This window comes from Crocodylus siamensis, chromosome 1, assembly GCF_052110815.1.
Source record: "Crocodylus siamensis isolate JL-2025a chromosome 1, ASM5211081v1, whole genome shotgun sequence".
Lineage (NCBI taxonomy): Eukaryota > Metazoa > Chordata > Crocodylia > Crocodylidae > Crocodylus > Crocodylus siamensis.
In genome coordinates, this window is record NC_143395.1 from 69,738,856 (window position 1) to 69,758,397 (window position 19,542).

The 19,542-nt window shown below is 44.2% G+C and overlaps 1 protein-coding gene across 1 annotated transcript in view; it reads right to left on the reverse strand.

The window, feature by feature from the left end:
* Nucleotides 1-290: 290 nt before the first annotated feature.
* CGA (glycoprotein hormones, alpha polypeptide) overlaps nucleotides 291-19,542 on the reverse strand; it is a 93,846-nt gene continuing 74,594 nt past the window's right edge. The window contains exons 2-4 of the mRNA XM_090031404.1: nucleotides 5,787-5,893; nucleotides 1,808-1,992; nucleotides 291-398 (exon numbers count right to left, since the gene is read on the reverse strand). Of these exons, the coding sequence (XP_089887530.1) occupies nucleotides 321-398; nucleotides 1,808-1,992; nucleotides 5,787-5,886 (363 nt within the window). The 5' untranslated portion in view covers nucleotides 5,887-5,893 and the 3' untranslated portion in view covers nucleotides 291-320. The remainder of the gene's footprint in view (nucleotides 399-1,807; nucleotides 1,993-5,786; nucleotides 5,894-19,542) is intronic.

A 19,542-nucleotide genomic window follows, 5' to 3' on the forward strand; every position in this document is an offset into this window, starting at 1 on the left:
CATAATCTTAGAAATTAATCTCTGCAAAAACTTCTTTTGTTTAAAACTACTAAATCATCATATTTAAATTCACACTTTATTTAAAAAATAGATCAAGACTTCTGTTGTCATGCAGATGCTGTATTTTCATTCCTAATGGATATCATTACACTTGGTTAAATGCATGATGATGTAAAAAGACAAGAATATAGCCATGCAGCTTATTTGATGGTGCAATAAGTGACTTCATCAGAAAAACACAGATTTTACACAACAATGCTATCAAAGACAAAAAAGAACAGAAATCCCTTCGCTGCCATTCCTGGTCACTAGCAACAGTATTAAGATTTATGGTAGTAGCAGGTACTGCAGTGACACTCTGTATGGTTCTCTATCTTCACGTTGTCCTTAAGGGTAATCTTTTAAAAAGAAAAATGCACAAAGTTAGTTAACTGCATTGATTAAACAAAATTATTTATGCAATGTGTTTTTGTAACCTTTACATCCTCGATCCTATAGTGAGAGATACCAAATTGGCACCTGAACCCTTCATTGAATAATAGTCGCTTTCCACAAAGCAGGGCCACAAAGGCAAGATTATTGACAATAGAATACAGACTTTGAGTACCCAACTCTCCTGTGCCTAACCTAAGACGTATTAAATGGTCTGATTTTCAGAAAGTATTGAAAAAAATCAGGCATCTCTCAGGTATCTCTAGGTACGTGCGCAAAAAGAAGACATTTTAAATTTTTGGCCTTTTTTTTTTTAATCTTGCCCAGATTATATTAGCTAAGTGAGGGAAACCATAACCTAGATAGTTCCATGCATTTTTCACATGGTAACCCAGAAAACTGATTTCCTACATATGTGCACAAGAGTAAAGCAGAAGAAATTCCACTAAAATTAAATCTCACTGAAACAAGCAACAGGAAACTAAAGTCCATGGCTCAGCAGATATGCCCCGCTGTCTCCTAACATGGGCCTACACAAATCTAATACTAGTATTTCTCGGCGGTGTCACAAAGAGTTCACATGGAGGACGATGGCCTTTGTGCAAAGACCTATGGGGAGGGACAGACAGGCAGTGCACAGAGCAGTTCTTTGGCTCTTCCACAGCTCTCCTCCTGTCCCTTAACCTGGATAAAAACTATGATTCTTGTGCATTCCTGCAAGAGGGTCTGTAGTTATTGAATGTGTCATCATAGACCAAAAGCCAACACCTGCACCTCAAGCTTGCCCACTTGAAATCGGCTATGCTGTGCACAGTAGATGCGGAGTTACACTATATATTCACTGATCGGTCACCACAGGCTGGGTGGATTGAAGCCTCTATACATGGCAGCAGGTTACAAGTGAACAGAGGTAGAAATAAAACAAGCTTCACTGGACATACTGTATTGTTATTTTTTCTGGCCCTTACTATTTTATGTCTGGTCCTGACCAGTCTCACTTGAAGAAGGATTCCTGCCTGTGCAGGAAGAAGCAAGGAAAACCACGGTAATTAGATGCCAAACACACACTGTGTGGTATTTAAGGAGAGATTGCATTTCAAGGAGAATTGCCAAACCGTACTCTTGAAGTCAGTGGTGTTACACCCATTTACTTACATCAGCTAAAGAACAGGCTCTCAAACACTATCCTTTTTTAAAAATTATTCTTAGACTCAAAACTAGGTACTAAGAACATAAATATCTGGGACTTAGTCATCAAATGGTGGTTACATGCCCTACAGCAAGAAAACATTCTCTTTTAGTAACTGACTTCTTATGTTTTAGTTTAATGGCTCATCCTGAAACAAGCTTAAACAGATCTCATTCACATTCTCACCTTTGTGAAGGCTTTCGCTACACAGCATGTTGCCTCGGATGTAATGTTCTTTGGAACCAGCATGGTCTTCTTTGATCTCATGGGGGTAGGATAAGCCCTTGAGAAACAACATCCTGTGCACTGGTAAATGGGAGCTCCGGGCTTTGAGAAGAACCTGTTTTCTCCTAGCTTGCATTCTGGACAGCCTGTTGTAAATACATAAGTAACCAAAGCTACATAAAGCTTATTAAAAAGCCACTGTAATGTTTCTCTACATGCCACAGCTGATTAAATGCTGTACTTTTATTTACATTAACAAGAAAAAAAGTATAACGTGGGTTGTATTGCCTGTCATTCCCAGTTATAAGCTAAAAAGAATGGAAACAAATTCTCTAGACTATTCACCACTTGAAAGACTCCACTGGTATCTGTATTGGTAAGACAAACATTTAGCCCACGCAAATTGAGCCTACAATCTTCCTACTTCCTTTCCACTATTCCCCTGGAATGGTGCCTTCCCCCAGCTTCACCCAAACTTTAAAACCAACTGCCTGGGAAAGGCAGCAGCATTTCTATTCAAGCAGTTCTGATACAATCAATTGACTTGACAGCTCATTTTCATCTGCTTAATCCCTGCTAATCTCTCTTCATCCACAGGTGTTAATAACCTTCTCTTCTTTATAATGGCCTTGATGCTCCCCTTTGCAAACTAACCCTTTTTTCTGCACTTTTGTTTGTTAGCCATTCCTGATAATATCTTGCTTCTATTTCACAACACTGCAGACAGTTTTTAGCTCTAGCTAAGACCTTAACTCAAGTGTGATAATATTAACTCAGGTTAATGAGTTCATATTAAAATGAGTTAATAAAATGACAGACAGAGGTATAGGAGACATTGTCAAAAAAGCTTAAGAAGTCTAGGTTTTATTTGTGAATCTGAATGAGAGATGTACATTTAACAATAATAACTACAAGGCCAATGAAAGAATAGTTTTTGACTATTTTTGCCGGGTTTTTTGTGTTTTCTTAAATTGTACATATAATCTAGCTAATTAATGCACATTCCTGTAAAGTTATATTTGTTTTTGATTTTATCATAAATAGAATAAGTAAAGCTTGTAGTTTGTTGTTCACTAGAGAAAAATGTGTTGTGTTGTATTATGTGGTGATACACTACATTATCTGCACCCCCCCCTTTTCAAAATCCTAGATTTGAGTAGGATTCGGATTCTATTATGTGTGACTAGTACAGTGGTTGCCCCTATACTTGTTAGGCAGTTTTAATAACTAAACAACATAAACACCCAATTTGCAGTATTTCTTAGACATGCACTTTATTTACAAGGGTTAAAACCCTGTTGCATCATTACATGCCTAAGTGGCATTCATGTAGCTGCATAATGTCAATTCTTTGTACTTATGCAGTACTCATGTAGCAAAGCTCACCTTTCCTGATTCAGAGGGACAGTGATTCGATTCAGATTTGAATCACTGTCCCAATTCAATTTGGCTGAATTGGATCCAAAGATTCGGCACTGCTTTGGAGATTCCGCCACAGACTAAACAGGCAGCAGTTCTCACCATGCTGGACACAGCTGCCTCCAGCTGGTAAGTCTGTTGTGGTGGGTGGAGGGGGGAGGGAAGGGATGTGGGGCATGGAGGGATTGCGGCTGGGACAAGATGCCCAGCTGGGGCGAAGGAGTGAGGGATTCAGGGAGGGGGGCAGGGGACATGGGATGTGGGCACAGCAGCGGCAGCGCTGGGAGCAGGGGCTCTGACCTGCTGCCTCTTGTCCCCTTCCGCCCAGAGCGAGCCATGCCTGCATCACGCCCCTGCATCATGCCCCACCCAACCCCACCGTCCTGGCTGTGCAAGTGGCAGTAGGGCAGAGCCCTGTTCTCAGTGCTGCCATACCCATATCCCACTCCCCACTGCCCTGGCTGGGCAAACGGCAACAGGGCATAGCCCACTGCTTGACCAGCCAGGCGGGGAGTGGGTGGGATGCAGGTGCAGCAGTGCTGGGAGCAGGGGCTCTGCCCTGCTCCCGCTTGCACCCTTCCTTCCAGAGCAAGCCATACTTGCATTGCAGCCCCACAACCCTGCCCCAGCTGGGTAAGTGGCAGCAGGTTAGAGGCCCCACTCCCAGCACTGCCATGCCCACATCCTGCACCCCCCTGCTCCTCCTGAGCTAGTGGCAGCAGTGCCCACCCTCTGCGGCACCCCCCCCCTCACTCCATCTGGACAAGCACTGGCAGCACCCACATCCCATGCCCCTCTGCCCTGGTTGGACAAGCGGCAGCAGCATCTGCATCCCACGCCCCTCTGCCCCGGCTGGGCAAATAGCAAGCTGTGCCCTGCTGCCACTTACCTAGCCAGGGTGGTGGGGTACGGGATGCAGGTGCAGCAGCGCTGATAGAGGGGGCTCTGCCCTGCTGCCACTTGCCCAGCCCAGGCAGGGTGGTGGGGGTGATGCAGGCACAGCTTGCTCCGGGTGGAAGGGGGCAAGTGGCAGCAGGGCAGAGCCCCCGCTCCCAGTGTAGCCACACCTGCATCCCGCGCCCCTCTACTCCGCTGGGTGTTTTTTCACATTAGAACACCCAGTTACAATTTATGTTCCCAGGTTTCTGCGTTGGGGGTTCAAAAATGATATAGAAGAACTTGAGAAGGTACAGAGGAAAGCAACATGGATAATCAGTGGTATCGAGATGTAACAAAACTAGCTGTGCCAGGTGGTAGCCTGCCTGAACTCCAACTCTCCCATACCACCTGCAATGGAAGCTCTTCCATGTCTCCTCTGCCATGCCTTGATGGAATAACTATTTCTATAGGAGGTATCCCGAGCCTTGGAGTAGTAATGTCCTTTTGGGTCACCTTTGCTCCATCCTTTGTATTTATCTAGACCTCAGCCCTCTTGGTCTTGGCCTACTTCCTCTGGCTGCTACCTTCAGCCATAGGCCTCTTTTCTGGGCTCAGCTTCTAAGCAGCAGCAGCTGCATGGCTAAGGCTTGAAGCCCCACAGTTTAGGTTCCAGACTCCCGGGCCCCCAAGAGCATGAGCTTAGATCTTCCCCCTTCTGGGTCCACTCAAGGAAAAAACACTGCCTCTAGAGTCTCCCTTCCTGTACCTACAGGCATTGCCCTGACCCACCTGGGAGCTCTGCCTCCTTCCCAGCCAGAGCTAGAGTGCCCCCTCTAGAGGACTACAGTGCCCCTCCCTTTCCAGCTAGCAAGACTTATTACCCAGCCCAAGTACAGGGCTTACTCATTCCCTGCAGCCCTGCCAACTGCCTGCCCTTTGGCTGAAATCTTTTCTTAATCCAACCCCCTTAGGACAATGTTACTGGCCACTACAGGAACCTTGCCTCTTCCACCTTTCACTGCTTGCCAGCCACGGCTTCTCCCTAATGGCCCTTGCAGCTGTCTTTTCCCGACTTGAGCACTCAACCCTCTGAGCCACAAAAGCCCCACTCTTAAAATGCTGTTGCCAGTCCTGCTTGGTTTCTATATGAGGAGAAACTAAAGAGGCTGGGCCTATTCAATTTTAAAAACAGATACTTGAGAGGGGGCATGGTCGGGATTTACAAAATACTAAATGATGAAAAGAAAGTAAATAGGGATTTATTAGTTACTCTCTCTCAATACAAGAACTAGGGGTCACAAAATGAAACTTGCTAAAGTCAATAAAAAGATAGGGTATGTTTCATAAAATGAAAAAAAAGATTGAGTTGCAGCTGAACAAGGAGAATTTTCTGTTTGTTGAACTCTGGGATAAACAATATAATAAGAGATTTCTTTATGTAAGATGAAATGAGCATAGTGACATTTAAATAAAGATATAAGATGCTGTTTTCGTTTTAGGTTCATATCAAAGAGTGTCATGCCAAGAAATGCATCTGACAGATGAATTTTATGATCATATTTATACAGTGCATGAAGGTTTAATTAACGTTTTTTATTGATACACATCTTATGTTTTTATTGTTTTTCCCAAGGTAGCTCACCCTGCATGAGGAACTCTCCATCTGGGAAAGAATGAAGAATATGCAGAAATACTGACAACACAGCCAGAGTGACAGCTGCATACTTGCCATAGTAATCCATAATTCTTCTGCAAATACAGACAAAAAACAGGATTAATGTGACTTGCTTGCTTTATTGTCATTGCATACAGTATTGGCTACAGAGACAACTTAGAAGCATGATTAGAAACTGCAAATGCAGTGCATTGATGTTCTTTCTACAGCCTTTTGGGAATAAGAATAATAATGAAGCAAAAGCAACAACAATAATACATTATATGACTAATATATTAATATACTTTTAAGTATGGTAACGTAGCTAGAGCACATATAATATAAAATATATTATTGTCTGATATTTTTAGTAGGTTAAGGGAAGCCAGCAAATGGCAATGGAAGAAAAAAAGAAGCAGCAAAAGCTACCATCCAAGAAAAGAAACCTGTTCATGATTTTCAAGTAAAATAATGGTGTAATTAGTGTATAAACTCTCAGGCTGAGATACACATCCTCACCCGTTCTCCGGTCCCTTTACAAAGGGCCAGATCATCCTAGAGGGACCCTAAAAACTCTGTGTCCAACTGAGAAAGGGTTCCTCTAGTACCCTGTCACAAGTCCAGGCATAGGTGGCATTCTGGCTATGAGGTTTGGAGCATGTTGGGGAGGTGGGAGTGATGCAGTGCACAAATAGAGCACATATAGCAGAAACGGGAGGTAATGTGGCCCCATCAGGCAGCATAGGGATGTTTCCATCACTTCAAAAGCCCCCCGCGATATCCACATTATACTGGAGATCTCTTCATCCGCTCTATCCCTCCTCCATCCCCCTCTGTGTTCAAGAGTTGTCTGGACAAGCACCTCATTTGAGCTCGTTTGAGCCCAATTACCTCCTGCCCATGGCAGGGGACCGGACTTGATGATCTTACAGGTCCCTTCCAGTCCTACTATTCTATTATTTCTTGAGCAACCCAGGATCAGGAGGGCAGCTGAAAGCAGCCATAGCCTGCTCTCCCTAGGCCATGAGTTATGTTAGAAGTGTAGCACAGATTGTCCCTCCAAATGTGTTGCTTATCTCTTTTTTTTTTAAATAAAGCCTTCATAAAGCAAGAAAATGAAGCCTCAGTTCTCTTTCTATCCTAACTTCAAGTCTGCTGTGCTAGTAAGCGTTATAAATGGAAGCAGCAAAAAACTTTTTTTTACTGCAGAGTTTCCTGGATCATTCTCCAAAGCATCTTGTCTGGCTACCATTATATTTTACATGGGAGAAAGTGGACCATAGCTTTAATCCAATACAGCAATTTCTATGTTCATGTGACAAAATCCAGAAGAATGTTTTCTTGCTGAAAGTCAGAAAAGATCAGAACTGGGTCCATCTGAAATGTGTGAGCCTCACACATTTCTTCAAATATCAGGAGCATTGAACATTAGGTGAACTAATGATGAGAGTTAAAATTGGAACTCTGTTAATCAGAATTGTTGGTTCATAATTTAGAATATGGATCATTTTAGCCATTGTATATCAGCTGGTTCTTTTAAACCAGGAATGGGTAAAATATGGCCTTCAAGCTGGATCCGGTCTGCCAAGCCGTTCTATTAAGCCTGCAGGGCCCCTCCAAAGACCGATTACTACTGGCCCATGGCTGCCCCTCTAAAAGCTGGCAGGAGGCACGGGTTTTCAGAAGTCACACACCATCAGACTGGGCAGGCTGTGTGCCTCCACCTCTGTGGGGCTCCCGACACTCCAGCTGGGAGCTCCACGTGGAGGCACCAAACATGATGCCACATGACTCAACAGCTGATGAGTGAGGAGGGGAGCTCCTGCCTACAGTACCAGGGGCACCAAATGCAGGCACGGAGTCAGCCCAGCCTGGCCCAGTAACATGAGCTCCCAGCTGTTGTGCCAGGAGCCCCATGTGCTGGCACAGAGCAAGCCTGGTTGGCCCAATGGTATGCAGCTCCCAGAAGGAGTGCCAGGAGGTGCACCTGGCAGCACAGAGCCCATCCAGCCCAATGCCACATGGACTGGGAGCCATGGGAAGTCACATACCATTGGGCTGGCTGGGCTGGCTCCATGTCACATTGTGTAGGTCCTAGCACTGCAGTCAGGAGCATGAACCACCAGGCCAGGCCAGGCTGGCTGCATGCCTTTATATGGTGCTCCTAGCATTGCAGGTGGGAGCTGCACACAGTTGGGCTGGACCGGGCTGCTCTGTGCCTCCATATGCGGCTCCCTGCTGGACTCCCAGGATTCAGTCAGAACTGCGTACCACTAAGGGGTTCTGCCTGCCATAGGCCATGAGCATCCTGAGGGCCCACCACCTGTTGTTGCTACTGCCTCTGGTGCTGGAGGCTATGCACCACTAGTGAGAGGCATGTGGTGGAGGGGCCCACACCCACCCACAAACCCCCCCACACACACACACATTCCCACATCCCCTACAGACCCCACAGATACCTGCACACACCCACCCTCTCCCCACAAAACTCATACCCATTCACATCCCCTAACACCCCCCACACCCGCCCTGCCCCTTCACAAATTCACACACACACACACATACATCCCACACACCCCGCCCACACCCAGCCTCCAACCACACACAATACACAAAAGTTAGGCTCTATTTTGAGCTATTATGGAATCGCCTCTATATACATCAGCAGCTCCCAAGCTGAGGATCACAACCCCAAATGGGGTCACAACATCAGCAGATAGGGTTATGATAAACATGCCCCCTGAGATTTCTGTGCCAACAGCAGGTGCAGGACTGCAGCCAGGCCATCCCAGTTCTGGGCAGGAACCACCTCTGTGGCCCAACGGGTGGGTCCCATTGTGAGAGTGAGTGTTGAACCACCATGGCCACCAAGGTGAGGCATGGCAGCACTGGCGGTATAACATTGTGCCCACACTGCTGCTGGGTGAGCAGGGGTTACTGCAGCTTGGCAACCAATGGTGGCACAGCACAGCACTCCCTCCCTCCCATGCCAGGTCCTGCCCACTGGGCTATGGAGCCTCCTAGGAGAGGGCATCAGGACAGGGACCCCCAAGCCTGCAGGAGGCAGCCCACATCCTCTTCCCCTATGGGCTCCACTCTGGCAGGGCTGCCCATGGGGGAATGAATGGGGTGGAAAGCCAGGCTCTGCACTCTACTCCGGCCGCAGCAGCTGCCGCCTCCCACAGGTGGCAGCCAGGGCATAGGCACTACTGGGGCAGAGGCGGGAAGGGGCTGTGGGCCCTGGCCCTGGGACATCTGGGGGTGGGGGGCTGTAAGTGGGGAATGAGAGGCGCCTGGGGTGGTAGGGGGCTGTGGGTTGGGAGTGAGGGGCTATGCTGAGGAAATTGGGTCATAAATGGGGTTACACTGAGAAAAACATTGGGAAGCACTGATATACATTATGCAAATGCACATAAATCAGGACACAGATTTTTTTTAATAAAATTAAAATTAGTAGATGTTTGATTTTTAGTATATGATTTGTTTGTTTTCCAGTTCCAAGATGACAACCCCCCCTCCCAAAATGTGTACTTCTGGGGGTGAGGGGAGGGATTTCCAGTGCACAGGTCAGGGGTTAGGGGTGGGACTTCCAGTCCCAAGATAGCAATCAGAGGGCAGGGCATCTGTCAAAGGGCAGGGCTACCCTCGCAGCCCTCATCAGCTCACCAAAAGTTGTTAAGAGGCCCTCCAGCCAAAATAATTGCCTACCCCTGGCTTTAAACACAGTGCCTTTGGTATGAAGTCTATAATCTTCTCAAAAGTTTTATTTTTGATTCCCTATTCTATTAAAAGACATCCATTCTACCTAAAGTTTTTTTTTGCTCCACACTCCCAGAAAACAAGCTTTAACAGACGTTTACATTTAAAAATAACATTCTCCACTGGATAAACCTAGCTTCTTCTTTTTGAAGAGAATGGAAATAATTTATATCCTGTGATGAGATAATTGGGTCCATGGAAAAAAGCATTATAGAAGGAGAGCTAAGTATTAAATTCCACATCCAGTGCAGTCTGTATAGAAAGTAAATACAGGTAGGCTCTTTTGTCTAATAGGACTCAACCATGGCTCAACATAAGGATTTTATTTCAGGTCTCTTTATGATTGACGCACCAAATAAACTACAACTTCATTGCTATTGTAGATGATCCTGTCAGAGCGTTTTCAATGACTCTTGGGGCATGTCTACATATCGCCATATGGCGACATTGCTACAGCGCCATGCTTTGGTACTTCCTTTTGGAAGTTCTAAAGTGTGGTACAGTAACTGCCCTTACCATGCTGTGCATGCCAAGCATGGTTAGATTTTGCCACTACATTGCCGTAGAGGCATGCTATACCAGGGGAGTGCGCCATTATGGCAGCATAGCTGCCAAGCACATGTAGACCCACATGATCACCACATCACAATAGTGTGCTATATGGCAACATTGCACATTGTTACATCACCACAGAGTGAAGTGTCAACACACTCTTACATCCACAAACTGGGGAGTGCACCGCTACGGCAACATAGCTGCCAATCACATATAGACCCATGTGATCACTATGTCACAGTAGCGCGCAATGTTGTGCATCACTACATTGTTGTAGAGTGATATGTAGATCCACCCTTACATCCACAAACTGATCCACCATCATGCATTCACACCAAGAGTAAGTCTACAATGCTATCAGTGTCCAACAGCAAAGTATCTCATACTGACTACAAAGAAGCATATATATATCCAGGATAGAACCATAGGTTTACAGGCCTGGAAGATACCACCTGGACCATCAAATCCAATTGTATGAAGCTACAGGAAACCTGTATTAGATATCAAGTCCACAAGAACATCCCATCAAGCCTTCCCTGTGTGAGAACCACACAATGCCCTATAATAAACTTTGTGCTGTTAGTAAGAAAAAGACTTTAAAAGGCTGGCTAATGATCTAAGTATTTGTATAACTGTAATCCAAGTTATTCTTGTGAGGATTTTGTAGTCTGCATTAAATCCATACGGCTGCACCTACACCACTGGCACTAACAAACCTATCTAATTTATAGCTGGGGCAGGCATGTCTCCATGTAATGAAGACACTTTAGAGATTTCAGTATAAACATACACTAAGGTTCAAGTCTTGCAAAAAAATCATCTAAAATAGATTCATGCAACTTCACAGAACCCCATTGACTTTAATGGGCTTAAGTGCCACAATAGGAATCTGTACTAGCAGTTTGGAAAGGAGAAGGCTGAGGCAAAATATGATAGCAGCCTATAAAATCATGTAGGGTATAGATAAAAGTGAATAGAGAATACAAAGATGAGCAGCACCCATTGAAACGAGACAAATTTAAAACAAGAGGAAATGCTTCTTTACACCATGCATAGCTAATTTGTGGAAGTCATTGGCACAGGAGGTTGTAGAGGTAGATAGTATAGTCAGGTTCAAAAGGGGATTAGACAAATGAATGATGGACAGGTCCACTGAGAACTATTAATTTGAAGAGTCATGACTACATTCTTTGCCATCCCTAAACCAGCAGTGGGTAATGCCTCAGACGGTATGATAGGGGATGGGTTACACTAATCATGTCCTGTATATATAATCTCTCTCTAAAGCAGGAGTGTCAGAGTTCTGGGCCACAAGTCAAATTCAGTCTGGGATTGACAGAGGGGCCAGGAGTTCGGAAGCAGGGCAAGCGAGGACTGGGTCTGTTGCCTAACTCTGAGGCACAGAGCTCTCTTTGGCATGCATGATGGCAGCACATTGAAAGCGACTGCTCTATTAAATACCACCACTCTACATAGCCTACCACTCACCCTGCTGCTGCTGCCACTCACCTCACCACTGCATCCAGATCCAAGCCACAAGGAGCCCTGTGTTCTGGACTTGGCCCAGGGGCAGGGTGCTTTTGACATCCCTGTTCTAAAGCATCTACTACTTGCCATTGCCAGAGGGTGTGTGTAGACAAAACGGGGGTCCTAAATTGATGGGCCATCAGAACATTTCATGAAAAGCCATTGCTAAGTTCATCCAAGAATCTAGTTACATGCTGAGTGCACATAACTAAAACTCCCACCCTATAATATGAAGATAAGACACTGCCTGGGAAAGTCACCCATGTTGGCAGACATGGTGGAGTGGGACATGCCTCCCAGGGGGCATCTAGACATGCACAGTCATGTGGTAGGTGGCGCTGCAAACACGCCTGCAGGACCACATACTGCACAGTCAGTTGTTATCCACACTACAAGGGCGAGCTGCCCATGCGTGCACTGCTCCAGGTTTTTTTTTCTGCAGGTTTCTTTGACCACTGAATATCCAGGAGTCAAAAAAACCATAGGAAAAAAAAATGAAGCAGTGCACACACAAGTAGCACCTGTCACTGAAAGTGGAACCGGGACACCTGGAGCCACGCTGCAGCTGCCAGCCAGACTCCACCTGGCAAGATCACTGTGACTGCAGCCCCAGGAGGCCCCCAGGACCCCAGGTAAGGGGCCCCCAGGGTAAATTGCCAAAGTGTTCATGGCACAGGCGTTCCCCAGGGACAGGTAGCTGCAGCACAAGGTGCACTGCTGCTATTTGTCCCCAAGGAACCAAACATCTGACTGCAAGATGGCTCCGTGGAACAGAAGACTAAGAGGTTAACCTGCTAAAGCACTATTACCTGTTCAATGGGAAACCAGCAATGCACCAAACAGGAGGGAGTGCTACAGGCAGAACAGTTCATGCCTCAGCTTGAAAAGAACAAGGATATGGCAGACTTGTCTTGCATTGTCATGTGCAGCATAAGAGTGAATTGGGATTGTGTTTAAAGGGGACTGAGGAGTAATCCCAGCTGATACCATGAGCTGCATACATGGTCATGCCTGAGTGTAAAGGGATATCTGATATAAACAAGGGACTGTGCTTACTGTTAAGCCACAAACACCCAATGAAGAAGGCACATGGAACAATGAAGCATGTGCAAGACTAAAATGATCAATAGCAGAAGGCAACTCTTCAGTCTTGTAAATTCTTAACCTAACCATAGAAATAAATTGAAACTAGTTTGTTAATTTTTAATGACTGGAACTAACCGATTATTGTGGATTCCTCAACCAGTCTCTGGGAAACAGAAAGTCTGTCTGGAGAACGCTAAAAAAACCAGCAATCAGGCAACTGAAGGCACATGTTTCCAAGTATGGTATATCTGCTTAGACAGTGGACTGCAGGGCACTGCAGAAGAATTGAAAAGGTTCCACACCAAAAGGGAACTTGAGCACAAGATGTCTCCTCCTGGGTAATCTACAGAGCAGCCACAAGGCAGAGTCAGATAAGACACTGTTGGCAAAAGCCATATGGACCGACCGGTAGGGATCAGGGAAAACATCAGGCAGTCCTGCTTACTACAATAACCCTCCCAGAGACAGGGTAGTAGACTAGCACAGACCCCAGAATCTGCTGCTCAGGAATAGTCTATTGCAGGATGGAGGAATGGCTGACTACCACAATGAGATGGTGGCAAAAATTAGTTCACTACAGTGGGCTGTGTACTACCAAACTTTGGGCCCAGCAAGTCAACAAATGGTACATAAAAGACACAGTAAATTTCTAGGAGGAAAGTTGGTAGTTGTTACCAAAAACTGTTAGGAAGAAAGATGTGAAAACTTGTACAGTATTTGGAGAGAGGAGCACAGGTTCCTGGAAAAAAGTGTCTGGAGAAGGCACCAAAAATCCAGGGCATGTGCAAATGGCATGAATGCCAGCTACAGGTGCTATACCTCTGCAGTAATTCTTTTAGCAAAAAGCAAATGAGTTCTGCCATCTCCCAACTACACTGCCTAAAACGTTAGACACATAGAAAAACAATGCAATGAGCAGGTTGCATACAGTAGCAGAACACAGTAGCATTTTTAATGCAAAAGTAAACAGCTCTTTGGCCACAGCTCAAGTCAATGTAACATGAGATAGCACAATCCTTAAAAGCACTTACCAATCACATCCCTCTTCATGCTAAGTCATTCTCCTACTAATGCAGGAGCTGTTTTATTGATTATCTTATTTTGGTCTATTCTTAGACAATAATAAAATAAAAGTTTTTGTTCTGTACATGTTCCAAATGAGATCAGGGAAGCCTCGTTCTGCCACCATCAAAACTGACTTTGGTGTGACCAGGAGGACATTTGGTCCTGCCCTAGACCATTTCCTCTCACAGTCCCCAAAGCAGGCAAACAAGTTGCTGTTACCCTACAACATCCTGTGAATACAAACATAGCGCAGAAGTGACTTGCAATGCTATGAATCTCAGGTTATGCGCCCACCTCTGTTGCTTGCTTATGGAAAGATGGCACACCAATGCAAATGCCTACACACAGGCAGCAAGACTGAGTCAACTGTGTGCTGGCCTGTAGCAGGTGATGCTACCATGCACTGATTCATCTGCAATAGCTTAAACCTGTAGTTGGCACGTGCTGACCACCATCCTAATCAGAGTTGCCTACTCTGCTTAAATGGCAGACTTGGGCACAGTGTGGTAAGAGTGAATGGACTGGGCTAGTTTCCTGGCAACACTTCCAGGCTCAAAGGGAGGTAACACAGACATGGTCTGCCCCTCTTAGACGAACAACATGGACTCTTACCTCCGGAAAATTGCTCAGCTAGCTAAAATCTCTAACCCATTAGTGTCTGGGAGAAATGCACAGATTGTAACTAAGCAAATATGTTCACTGAATATATCACAAAATTATCAATGTACCTGTATTCAGGGATGGATCCAGGGGGAGTGCAGTGGTGCAGTGGCCACCTTTGATACCTGCTCCTCCTAAATTTAAAATCATCTGGCTGCAAAGGGCAGTGGCACTCCTATTCAGGCAGTGCTGAGGGAATGAATTGGCTTTGTGGCTCCTTGTCATCTTCGTGATTCCTGCAAATCGCTCTTCACTCCACAGGCGTTAATGACCCACTCTCCTTTTAATGGTCTTGATGTTCCACCATGCAAACCAGTCCTTCAGTTTTGCTCTGTTAGCCATTCCTGGTAATGTCTTGTTTATATCTGACAATGCTGAAGACAATTTTTAGCTCTAGCTAAAAACCTTAACTCAGGTGTACTAATATTAACTCAGGTTAATGAGTTAATATTAAAATCAGTTAATAAAATGGCTGCCAGTAAAGTATGGGTGACACTATCAAGAAGCTCAAGAAAGCTAGATTTTGCTTTATGAATTGGAATAAGAGATGCATATTTAACAATAATAACAGAACCAGTGAAACAATAGCTTTTTACTATTTTTGCCTAGATTTCATGTTTTTTAAACTTTATATATCATCTAGCAAATTAATGCACTTTCCAATAAAAGTATATATGTTTTTGCTTTGATCTTAAATAGAATAATATAGTGCTAGGCCCCAAACATATTTTTAAACCTTGTAGTTTCCCTTTCACCAAAGCAAAATGTGTTGTGTTATGTGGTGATGTGCCACACCACCTGCACCCCAGCTTTTCAAAACTCTAGATCCACCCATGTCTGTATTTGTCAATCTCTGTCCCAGTTTATACATGGCTAATTAAACCTAGTACATTTATAACAGTAATTGTAAATATGGCTCACTTACTTAAAATCTGAGAAATTGCAAAGGATAAAAAGGAAGAAAAAACATTACCATCCAAAAAAACACCCCAAAAATTCAATCTGGATTTGAATGTGAAGTTACTCAAAGCTTACAGCTGCTCTTATTAGGTGTTCTTGTTCAGTGAATTAAAAAGGTAAAGGCTTCATACAACCAAGATCGTCCCCAAAATTCAGGAACTGGAGTAGGGAGGGTAGTTTGGATCTACTGTTTCTGTTTGGACCTCTTTCTGTGCAAAGTGGATATTTGGATGATCAGTAAGGCTCCTCAGTAAAATATCAGCCATACTGATGCTTTGACAAGCCTTTCTACAAATTCAAGATCATTTTCTGTGGTAAGACTTCAAAGCCCTGAAATCAGTAGCAGCTGAAGGGTCAGGGAAGCATGAACCTGGTTCTTGGGGATGACACCTGGCACCTTCTCTCACAGCCGCATCCTGCCCCCACTCATCTCCGTGAAGGGACCTGCTCCCTGTCTCCATCCAAATGCCTCCCTTTACTGAGTCCCTGGACTCTCATACCATGCACAGCAGTCACCTGTGCCACTTGTGGCACCTGCGCCAGGGACTGGCCATCCCTGAGGTACATCTTTGCACAAAGATTTTCTGAAAGGTACAGACCCTTATGTCTCCGGACAGAACAGGTGTGGAGGCAGTTGCAAGGGGAAGCTTTCTAAACAGACCTCCTCTAACAGGAACTGGCAAAGTACAGTTTTGCAGGTCTTCCTCTGCATCTAGCCTACCTCAACTTCTATTAAAAAAAGAGAGTTATTATCTTGCATTTTGACTCCTAGATTTAATCTTGTCAAATGTTCCTATAGTAGTAATGTAACAAGCAGCTGAGCACCATCCCCAAGCACCCACTTAAAGATGGTGCAAAAACAGCAGCTGCTGCCAGCCCTCTCCAATAGCTGTCACAACCAGCCTGGCTCCTGCTGCCATCCCTACCACCACTTTTGCTCAGGTTGTGGACTCTTGTTGTTACACTGAATTTCATATGGAAGCACTTCCGCTTGTTTAGCTTTATGGCAGTGACCAGACTGTCAAACCTGTTAGCTGCTATCCATATTCACTCATCTAGTTTTACCAGCAAGTCAAGGGGAACTTTTACTTTTGACTTATTGTGAACATTAATTGTTATTATTCTAAAAGGTAATGGGACATTATAGGCTGCGTATGTTTTGGCAACACTTTGGGATCACTGTGGTATAATATATTGCATTTGTAGTTCTTGTTTTGAAAGTCACAAGGTTTCTTTGCAACCTGTTCCATACATGGGCGACTGGTGCCGTCTTAGTCAAGGGGGCATGTGCCCCCCTCCTCCAGCAACCAGTCAGTGACCGTGGGGGTCCCCCACAGCCAATCTGACTGACAGGGGGGTCCCCACACAGCTGATCCCACTGGCTGGGGGGGGTGTCCCCCAGTTGCCGATCATGAGACAGCTGGCCGATCACTGCAGCCTCTTCTGGGAGTGCCATGGCTCTCCACTCCCTAGCCAGCGCTTGCAGGGGGGCACCAGTGTTCCCCCCTACCCTCCCCCTGCCCATTGCCTAAGCAGTGAGCACGGCCAGTTAGGGAGTGCACCAGTACTCTCAGGGGGTGCACATGCACCCCTGTGCACCCCTTATGCATCGCCACTGGTTCCATAGACAAGCCATTCACTTAACTGATCAACTGAATATGCAAAGTGCTCTTCAAATCAAGTGCACATTGGATTTCCTGTTCCACTGTGTCAAGTTCCACTTAAAGAGCTCATCTTGCACAAACCTGCCAGTGTACTTTGCCTCATGGACTTGCCTTGAAATGACTGTAAATAATCATTTTCATTTCATAGTTCATATATTTTAGCATGGGATTATCACTGTACCTTTTTACATATACTGACTGTGATTTCACAGCACTTGACACTATCCAAATTGAAATTCACTTTTCTATTCATTTATTTCCAGATTTTTTTACTGTGACTTTAGAATTTATGACTTAATATGAAAAAGCTAGAGCTTAATAACTGCCTGAAAATAGAATGTAAAGGTGAGTCACATTTTCATCTTAAGTACATGGAATCATAACCAAAATTCTCTTTTAAATTATGAATGTCAATTTTAGAACATGCTTCAATACCAAAACCTCTATAACAGTCAATGTTTGATACAAAAAAGGAATTCCTATGACTTAAATAAATAAGTAACCCATGGTTACTGCCAAAATATCAACTATGCCTGGGATCATTGGTCACAACATATAAGAATTCAAATGTAAAAGCTCAATAGAGTTTTGGAACTAACCTCTCCATCCAATCTATACCAGTACAACCCTCCTTCTCAACCCTCCTTTTCAACTCAACTCTTTGGACAAATCTTTGCCTATAAGAACTCTGAAAAGAAAAATAAATATTTAGACAAATATATGAACTTTTCCTTTGTCATAGCAACTAGAATTAAAGAGACTACCTTCCTTCAGTTTGTTCAATGAGATAAGAACAGATGACTCAGAATCTGAATGATGCTTGTAGTTTCTGTGCACCGTTCCTGGAGCTAAGATGTACCTTTCTGTCAGAATGGGAAGAAAAAGTTGGCCATTTCTTTTATACTAGTAAAGTAGATGGCATTTTCTGCCTACACCTAAGCCATCGGATCAACTGTACATTTTGCATAATGACTGAATATTACTTAACGTAATTACCATTCTGTCATGTTGATCTTATCTCGTACTTGACTTTCAAACAGAGCACTTTTTTGTGTAATGAGAGGAAGGTCAGCTTGCGGGCATATGAGCCCAGTGCTGTTTTTCAGGTGATTTTCATGAGGACATTCATATCAAGGATCTTGCAATCTGTTGCTGTTTTTCAGTAAACACAGTCCTTTTTGAAAAAAGAAGAGTTGCACAGATTTCTAAAAGCTTCTTAAACTGGGAAGGGAATAGTTTTCTCTTTTTAAAAACCATAATACATTTCCCATTTGTAACATTATTTTAATAGAAAATAGTACAATACAAAACAAAAAGATCAGTACAAGCGTTAAAAGGAATAATCTCTATTGGAATTAAATGAAAGGACATATGGAATGAATGCATGGGTAAAAATAGAAAGGATTATCTATTTTAAAGATAAGAAGATGGTTTTTGAAGAGATCTATTCTAGTTTCTGGAGCTACCTATATATAATAACATGTCAAAATATTAGGATATGGTTCTGTGAACTTGCTCAAAATTCCCTTTGAAATTGCACAAGAGAAGTCAGCAGGATTGGTGGTGAAATATTTCAAGAGTATCTAAGTGATTTAGGAGTAAAATTCACATTTGCAAAAGTGATTTACAGTGAGATTTTAAATATATATGGGCACCTAAAGATGCAGACAGATGGCTAGTGGGATTTTGAAAAGCACTTTGGTTCCTAACACTCATCAGTGGGAGGCAGGTGCTTGTCAAAAATCACTGAAATCTTAGAAGGTATTTATGTGTCACTCTGGTCAGTATTACAAGATCCAAGGGACTTTTCAAGAGTTATCAAAGTTTGCAAACTCATGCTAAGTGCCTTCTGAGCAAAGTTATACCACTTCAGGCAAGGGTTAAATCTGGGTCGGACTACCTAGTTCAGGTTAGTGTGACTTCAGCCTGCTCCAGGGAGCTAAAACCAGCAATTTGCAGTCTTCCAGCATCCTGGGATGCAGTGTTCCCAGCCTCCCCTAGTCCTCACCCAAAGCAGGGATAGAGCCCAGGTGTGCTGGCTTCTATCCATGCCCCTGCTCACCAGCCCTCTAATCTAGTTAGAGCAAGTCAGAGCTGTGAAGAAATGGTATTAACCCTTAATGGGCACAGCCCTTAAATCTCGCAGCACTCTCTAACACTGTTTAACATTCCACAAATTTAGTATGGTCTAAGCGTAATGTATAACTTCACCCTATGCCTCAACTGTTTCTCAGTAACTGCCATTGTGCATGTTGTTACTGCAGTAGCTTAGGCCTCAGTCAAAACGGGGCTCGCTAACCCAGTTTATCTTCCACTTACCATGAAGTAAGAGTGTGCAGACTGTTACCAGTTACAGCAAAGCAAAGCAACTGACACCATAACTGACAGCGTTCTTCCTATGAATCAGCCTGATGCTGTAAGGGACATGTAAATTGGCTCTAAAGAAAGCTTTCCAAAAGACAAAGAAC